Source organism: Notamacropus eugenii, chromosome 2 (genome assembly GCF_028372415.1).
Source record: "Notamacropus eugenii isolate mMacEug1 chromosome 2, mMacEug1.pri_v2, whole genome shotgun sequence".
NCBI lineage: Eukaryota > Metazoa > Chordata > Mammalia > Diprotodontia > Macropodidae > Notamacropus > Notamacropus eugenii.
The window spans coordinates 438,251,876-438,260,859 of NC_092873.1; the positions used below are offsets into that span (position 1 = coordinate 438,251,876).

General features: G+C 49.0%; 1 protein-coding gene across 1 annotated transcript; it reads right to left on the reverse strand.

The window, feature by feature from the left end:
- Positions 1-633: 633 nt before the first annotated feature.
- On the reverse strand, positions 634-6,786 carry GPR37L1 (G protein-coupled receptor 37 like 1). Its single transcript, XM_072648201.1, has 2 exons — positions 6,015-6,786; positions 634-2,134 (listed from the first exon to the last, which is right to left on the reverse strand). Exons 1-2 carry the CDS (start codon positions 6,639-6,641, stop codon positions 1,322-1,324), a joined length of 1,440 nt encoding a protein of 479 aa, XP_072504302.1. The 5' UTR covers positions 6,642-6,786; the 3' UTR covers positions 634-1,321.
- Positions 6,787-8,984: the final 2,198 nt, after the last annotated feature.

The following is an 8,984-nucleotide window of genomic DNA, read 5'->3' on the forward strand; positions in this document are numbered from 1 at the left end:
AAAAGTGAAGTGATTTGCCCAAGGTCAACACATGCAATTGACAGGATTTGAACCCAGGTCCTCTGATTTCAGAATCCATGCTCTTTCCATTGTACCACTCTAAGAAGGTTCCTGCAGGTGGGATTAGCATGGACAGTTGAGATGTAGGGCCGAGCTAGCTTTAGCAATTAGATCCTCATTAGAGGCCAGACTGGGTACAAGATAGAAGGAAGGACAGCTCTTTGCGGGCTGACATTCCATTCTGAAAATCCCCGCCACCTCAAACAAAAGTAGCTCAGGGAGCCAGAAAGGTCATGACAGAGATATGAGTTGGGAAGTCCCAGTTTGCAGAGAGAGCTGGATTTGCTTCACAGAAGGTAGGCCCTGAGGAGGGGAGCCTGATGGAAGAGCTTATTAAGAGATGATTTGGGGCCTGTTAGCATCTTTGCTCTCCAGACCAAAGATAGGAATAAAGCCTCTAGTCCTCAGTTTCTTTCCATACAGAAGGCAGTGGTATCCACAATGGCCAGCACCAGCAGTGTTTCTGAGCTGAATACATAGGACTCCATCTAGCCCAGGGTGAGGGAGACTGAGCAAGAAAAGTTGGACACTACAAGAACATGAAGACATGGAAATCACAGCCAGGGGCAGGGGGTAGTTCTAGCTAATTTATTGGTTTCTTAGACAAGTTCTTCTACAGGTCAGAATTTGGCAGGGGGACTGGGAACAGATTATTCCCAGGGCCACCCTAGGAACAGAAGAGACAAGAAGGGAAGAAAGAGGAAGAGTCATTGGGGGAGGGGGGCATCCCGAGCTCAGACATTTCTGTGCCAGGCAGGGTGGTGCTCAGAATGGCTGGGATCAACCAGCGCCTGCCAAGTTGGACTAGCCCAAATGGAGACCCCTTTTTTCTGAATGTGGGGGATACAGGGTATGTGAATGTATGTGTTTTGGCAGAGAAAGAAAGTAGGGTTAAAAGCATGGGGTAGAGAAGGATCCTGAAGGCAGGCCCCGGGGAAATCTGGGATGCAGAATTGGGATGGGGTCAGCAGGCCACACTCCAGCTTCTGTTGAGTGGAGCTAGGAGGCTAAGAGTGAGGAGGAATAGGGGCAGGTCTACCCATCAACCAAAACTGCAAAGCTGAATGCTCTTCTCCACTCCAGGGCAGTATTGGGGGAGGGAAACTGGCCAGGAGGGTCACTGTTGGGGAAGGGGTCTCTGATATCCCCAAACCTCTATAGGATGAAGTCCACCTTCAGATGGCAAGATGGGGAGAAAAATCTCAATGTATCCCTGGTCTGGAGTGTTCCATCTCCCACCACCCCCCAACTCCAGCCAGGATCAGCACGGGGTGCCCAGTGCCAAGAGAGGGGGTGACTCCCTGGGCTTGTGGAAGTAGATGGAGGAGGACATCTCTGTCTTGAGCTTGCTGTCTGAACCGTCAGCAGAGGCAGCTTCATCTGCCCCACACTCATCACAGCAACAACAACAGCAGTCCAGGAAGGCCTGGCCCAAGGGCTTACAGAGACACAGGAGAAGAGCAGGGGTGACTGAGCCTTTGAAGAAGATGGAGAACTGGTTGATGAGGCTGAGGAGATCCAGGGTCTGCCGGGACAACTCCGTGGAGAGATAAGCCACCACGATGTTACAAACGTTTTCTGGCAGGGTGCAAAGGCCATACACCACAGTCAGGCCCACCACAGTGCTGTTCAGCTGCTTCTCACACTGCCCATGTTTGCTCGCCCGGCACTCCGGCTTCTTTCCTGGGGTGCTCCGGATCCGCCTGGTCACCAACTGGCAGGTGATGGTGAAGAGGATGGGCAGGCAGAAGTAACAGCCAAAATACCACCACATGCGGGCATTCTGGTATGTCATCACCAGGGAGTAGAGGGACTCGGGCAGGCCAGGCGAGGGTTTCATGATGCATGAGTCCACCATGGCACCTCCTGTGAGTGAAGGCTCCTGTGCCAGCTGCCACAGCAGGACCTCAGGCACAGCCAATGTCATAGAACCCACCCAGATGACTGCCAGCTTAGCCACAATTGACTGGCACTGTTCGATGGGCCGTGCCTTGGGCAGGGGACTGGTGGCTGCGTGGAAGCGGTCGATGCCCAAAGCACAAAGGCTGAAGGTTGTGACTCCCAGGGAAGATACCTGAATACAGATATAGGGAAAGAGCAACATTAGGACCAGATACAGAGAAACAGGAGAGCAGGGAGTGAGATACGGTCTTGGCCAAGACTAGAGGTGGATGCAGCTAGGCCTAGGAGAGGAAATTCTCATCTGGTCCTCTGGGGAAAGGGTATAAAGAACCAAGAAATGCACCCAGCATATGCTTCTTCATACTCCTTTCCTCCTTCTCCCGTTCCCCTCACAAAGGACAGTAATGACCTATATCACCCATGATATAACATTTTTTGCATCGATGATGATGATTCTAGTGTACTTGTCATGGAAAAGTCTTTATTACAACATTATGGCCAAACAGGAGAGGTGGGTGGATGTAGCAGAGAGGTATACAGAGGGTTAATAATAAGGAAAAAGTAGCCAAAAGTGCTACCTTGAGAGGTGGTGAGCTCCCGAGGCAAAGGGTGGATGATGCCCACTTGGCAGGGGTATCATAAAGGGTATTTTTTTCTTTTTGGTAAATAGGTTGCTCTCAGTGATCTCAGCACAAAAAACCCAGTAGATTGTTGTGAGAACTTTCAGGGGACAAGGTATAGCCAAAGTCACTCTATGGTGTCATTACTATAAAGAAATTGGATATATTCAAATAAACTGACAGATAAACTATTCTTCAACTCTGAAATTCTGTGATTTTGCCGACTGTACGTGGTGCAGTGGAAAAGATGCTGTCTCTGAAGTCAGAGGACTTAGGTTCTGATCCTACTCTGATACTGACCACTTTGATGACCTTGAACAGGTCACTTAGCCTCAGTGGGTCAAGTGAGGTCATTGGACTAGAACAGCCTCTGAAGCCCCTCCCAGCTCTAGCTCGGTGATCCTGCAGCCTGAAGACTCTACTGTATCTTATTAAAATTCTGAATCTCCTTAAGTAGCCAACACGGAGCTCTGCACACAGTAGGCACTCAATAAGTGTTGGTCATTGTGCTACTGTACTCTGCCCTCCCGCTCAACTGTGAGGACAGAGCAGTCTATCTTGAGGGCTCTGGTTGCCAATGGGAACAACACGGTCTGCGGATGGACAAACAACTGTACACACACCCTCCCTCCTTCCCCCAAAGCCCCTGAAAATGTCAGGATCCGGCCCTGAGGGGAAGCAGCACTCCCCTCCGACCAAGTCTGCTTCTTGTCCCCATCACGCTATTGAGTGCCCAGGAAAACAAGCCTGTGTGCCAAGAGGAAGAGGCCAGAAGCAGCAGGGGGAGAGCAGGCACCATGGAGAACAAAGGAAGGAGAATAGCTGTCCAGAGCTACCCAATAATGTCCGGACACACTCGGGGATAGTGGACACATCTCCCTCCAGTCTAAATGCCTTGCTCCTCTAGAAAGAGAAACACAATCACCAGCTTATTAGCCCCTGCTCCATCTCATCCCCCACCCCCACACCCCTCCCCCATCAGTGAGCATCCTTTGTGAGCTCTGGCTGGCCCCCTCCCCCACTCCCTGCCTCAGTTTGGGGCACAGGCTTAACAAGGTACAGACAGGCATCCAGGGTCAGGAGAAGAGCTCCAGGCTCTCCCTTTCTCTTCTCTTCTCTTCTCTCTCTCTCTCTCTGTCTCTCTGTCTCTGTCTCTGTCTCTGTCTCTGTCTCTCTCTCTCTCTCTCTCTCTCTCTCTCTCTCTCTCTCTCTCTCTCCCCACCCTTTCCATCTTTCCACTAATTCAATCTACTCTGTCTCATCTATCCCTACTCCAGGCTTGGGAGTGGCATCCTAAGACTGTCCAGGTGAAACAGGCCTGGAGAGGTCATTTTGTCCATCCTCCACCCTCTCTCTATGCAGGACTACCTTTTACCCATCCAGGACCTGGGGTTCCCAGTCATCCAGCCAGGCAAATCAGCACTGACTCAGTGAAAGGGAATAGAGAAAGGTGAAAAACAAACACACAGGAAAACCTAGACTTGGCTTAAAAACACATTAGGCTTCCAGTAGGTGAGTAATTTTCACTAAAATAGAAGGATCACCCACCTCTAGGTCTGTGTTTCAGGTTTTTGACTCTCCAGGACGCTGATCTGTCAAAATGAGAAGGCCTAGGGAAGGCTTTCAAGCCTTTCAATGGTTTGCAAGGCCTGAAAATTGTTGATTCTGTCCAAACACATGCCTCCCACAGCTTTTCAACGCATTCCCCATGCCCTGACATTCACTGGTCCATACACAGCATTCAGCATCACCTCTCTGGAGGAAAGTCCTGGGCAGGAGGGTCAAAGTCCCTCCAGGACCCTAGGGAGTTCAGAGAAATAGCCTGGCATACATGTCAGCTTGTTTGTACCTGTCAGATCTCTAGCTAATGACAACATCAGAGAGTGACTTTGGCCTCACCCTGTCTCACAAATATTCACTGGCTCTTCCTGTTGTGTTTTGATTCAAGTCTTTTCTGCATCTGCTATCTCCTAGAATGAGGTAATAACTTACAATCATTGAATGTTAGAGTTTAAAAAAGGAACCATAGAATCTGGTCCAATATCCTCCTTTTATAAGTGAGGAAACTAAGCCCCAGCGAAGTGAAATATACACCCAGGTTCGCATAAATAGAGCCAGAATGAGATTCCTAAGTCTCCTAACTCTCAAGGATCTGTGGGGAATTCCAGTAGAACATAAGTTCCTTGGTGCCAGAGGCTGCTTTTCTTTTTTCCTTTTGTCTATGCCTCCCCACTGTGCCATGCAAAAATTAATAGATGCTTGTTTAGAGAGAGCTGATGCCACAGTGGATAGAACCCTGAGCCTGGAGTTCGAATCCAGCCTCAGACACTTACTATGTGATCTTGGGCAAGTTACTTCATCGAAGTTTGTTTCAGTTTCCTCAACTATAAAAATGGAGATGATAATAGCACCTACCTCGCAAGGTTGTCATAAGAATCAAATGAGATTATGTTTGTACAAAGCACTTAGCAGAGTGCCTGGCACAGAATAGGCACCATGCCATCTGTTATTCCCATATTCTCTGGCCTTGTTGAATTGGGATTGGTCTCTCCTTTGGCCTATGTTGAGGTGGCCCCAAAGGAAACTGGTTTGGAAAGCAGGAAGGGAGGGCACTGAAGAGGCAGAAAGGATGGGATCACTGAAGGGATGGGAGAGGAGGAAGAAAGACAATAAGGGATAGAGGGGGGTCCTGAATTAGGATGACAGAAAGGGAGAGAGGATGTAGGAGGATATTTGCGATACTATTTAATACTGAGGAATTGAGAGAGGAAGGAGACTGTTCAAGTCTGCACCAGGAAAGGAGAGGCTGGACCCTGGGCCACCCCAATGCTGCTCCTATCAAATGTCTCACCCCCAGCCTTTCCTAGTGCCCTCCAGGGACATCAGGAGGCATCATCATCGCCATCACCATCACCACCACCACCACTATCACCATCACCACCACCACCACCACCACCACCATCACCACCACCACTATCACCATCACCACTGACACCATCCCATTTCCCAAGGAAGGAGAGGAAAGAGGCACCCATGAGCAAAAGATGGGACCTACCATCCTACTTACATATATACCTCCATCTGAGGACAAGAGACCTTGAATGTTTCTAACCCAACACAAAAACATCACATTTATTTAGCCCCTTAAATTTTGCAAAGTGCTTCCCTCCTAAAATCACTTAAGGGAGATAGTGCAAGTATTATTATCTCCATTTCAAAGATGAGGAAAGTGACTTGCCCAGGACCACACATTTTGAGCCCAATCTCCAGGGTTCTGTCCACACTATCATGCTGCCTTGGGCCCCTACTAGTTTCTCTGACCACTTCCCTCTTCTTCCCCCAAATCATCCACTGGATTGCCACCCTAGCCCCAGAGCTATCCGGGCCAGTCATGCTGAAGGCCACAGCATGGACAGGCAGCAGGCACCTCACCTCCATGAAGGGCACAGCCCGGCAAGAGACATCACCTAGCAGCCTCTGCTTGGTGATCTCGTTGAAGATGACAATGGGCAGGCAAAAGAAGAGGACTAGGAAGTCCCAGAGAGCGAGACTTGCCAGGATGGAATTCCAAGCACTCTTCAGGTAGTAACTGTGCCACACAATGCACATGACTGACAGGTTGCCAACAATGCCCACAGCAAACACCACCAGTGCCAAGAACATGACCGCATAGGCACTGTAGGAGCTCTCTGTCACCGGGTAGAGTGGATTCTGAATCTGCAGCCTCCGGCCAGGGGTGCCTGTCAGGTTGCCATAGGGTTCCTGCCCGCTTCCTTGGGCACTCCCATCCTGGTCTGGGTTGGGGCTTGTAGGCACCAAGGGGTTGGTGGGCTGCAGCCCAGCGGGATGGATGGGTCGAGGATATTCAGCCCACTGCTCAGGCATGTACTGCTGTACCCCCTTTGATTCATCATCCTCGGTTCCCCTCTTGGTTCGTGCCCGCTCTTCCTCTACAGTAGTGAGGTGCCTTCTAGAGTGTAAGGTAACACCTGGGATGCCCTGGAGCCCTGCAGTGGACACAGCAGCCAGGAAGAAGACCAGGAGCCATAGCCAGAGCATGGTGAGAGGTCTGAGAGAAGAGCAGGCCCAGGCAAAGGGAAAAGGGGGCCCCTCAGGTCCTGTGCCCCAGAGGAGGAGAGGCAGCCGGCCGGCTGGACTGGCTGCAGCCGAGCATCTGGCATCAGCTCCTAGTTCTCAGTGCATTGAAAACCTCTCCCCACCAACCCCCTTTTCCTTCCCAGGCCAATGGGCTGGGCCAGGCCCTCTGCTGGAGACCACTGGTTCCAACAGCTTAAACAGCCTTGAAGAGAAAGGAGAAAAGGCAACTCATTGGTCCAGGGGCTGGTCTACTTCAGGGCACCCAAAGATTTGCCTTTTGTCCTACCCAAGATCCCTTTTTCTGAGTCCCTATTCCCCCCTCCCATCCATTGCCCAACCTGGCCAGGTTCTTTTTCAGACCTGTCCTCCCATGAGACAGGTTCCTAATATATCCCCATGCAGAAACTTATAGGAGTGAAAACCCTCAGATAGATATGCATCATGTTAGGCACTTACGGGTGAGTTAGAGAGAAAATACAAGGTTTAGATGAGTAATGTATGATCCATACCCTGATGGAACTTATAGTCTGCTGGAGGAAATGATACAGACATAAATAATCACTTGTTCAGTCATGGCAATCATTTCTTTGTGGCCCCATTTTCTTGGCATAAATACTGAAGTAGCTTATTATTTACTTCTCCAGCTCATTTTACAGATGAGGAAACTGAGGCAAGCAGGATAATGGGACTTGCCTTGTGTCCTACAGCTAGTAAGTGTATCCACTGCTCTGCCTAGTTGCTCATAAGTAATCATAATGCAAAACAACCAATCAACAAACATCCTGCTTTTCATGGTCCTACTATTTGTCAGGAAATGTGCTAAATACTGAGGTTACAGATAAAAAGCAGCTGCCCTCTAGAAGCTTATATTCTAAAATAATATATGGTAAGTACTTTGGGCAGATGCAAAGTTCTGTGTGAGGACAGAGGGGTAGGGAAATGACACCCTCTCTTTACTGGAGAACTTTCAGAGGAAGAAGACTGCTGTCTTGCAGGGAGAAGGGGTGGAATAGAAGAAAAAGGACTTGGGCCGGTCTTCTGCTGATATAAAAACAACTAGACACAAGCAGAATGAGACTGAACATTCTCTTTTCCCTTCACCCACAGAGGAGGTGAGGAAAGTATCTTTGGTCATAGATGTCAGAATTTTAGAGTTGGAATGAATCTTAGAGGTCCTCTCGTCCAACTCACTCATTTTACAGGTAAGGAAACTGAGGCCCAGAGAAGAACAGCGTTAAAACTGAGACCAACAACCTAAGTTTCCGGATGCCCCAAATAGGACTATCCCACTAAACCATTCTCTTTCTTCCAGGGTTCAGTCAATTTGCACTCTGGTCTTTGGATGCGTCTCTTTCCCTCCTCTGGAAGTCCTGGCAAGCTAACCAGTGAAGATGAGCCCCAGTTACTCCCTGAGGACATCTCAGAGATGTGGGTAGACAGTAGCTACTGGGGCTGCTCATCTGTGCTAGGGATGCCACCAGGGCTGGGCCATCAGGGCCCTAGGGGCAGAGGACAAGGCAAGAAACAGCAGGGAGCAGAGGTCTCTGGGCGACACCTGAACCACTACATATATGAAGAGAGGGAGGAGGCAGAGACAGCAGAAGACTCAGCCTAAATTAGAAGTCCCTGGTGTTCTGTTCCCTCGTAGTCCTCCTGTCTCAGACACACAATACACACACACACACGTAACCTCTGGACCCCTTCTCACAATCATGGTTTCAAATGCTTAAAATAAAATGCACAGGTTTACAAAGGAAGTCAATTATATTAAAATATAAATTATCAAATTTTATATATATATATGTATACATAGGTTTGTGTCCATCTTCGAAGAGGACCAAAATGACATCCCCATGATAAAGTGAAATTTCAGCATGTCCAACTGTGGCTGATCAGAACAATACAAGCTCAGAATGCTCTACCACAGATTGGGCACAGATAGTTTGTGTGAAAATCTGGGGTGGATATCCCAAATTTGCGCATCCTGTGTTTACTTTGTGCTGTCTCAATTCTGCTTTGCTCAAAGAGCACAGCACCCTTTCTGATGTGGGCATACCATGCTGAGTGGTCCTGTTCTAGTGTTTCCCAGGTTGCACAGTTAAATCCAAAGTTCTTGAGAGTGTCCTTGTATCACTTCTTTTGGCCACCATGTGATCACCTACCCCATGCAAGTTCTCCATAAAATAGTCTTTTTGGCAAGCATACATTTTGCATTCGAATAACGTGGCTAGCCTATCAGAGTTGCGCTCTGTGAAGCATAGTTTGAATGCTTGGCAGTTCAGCTCAAGCAAGGACTTCAGTGTC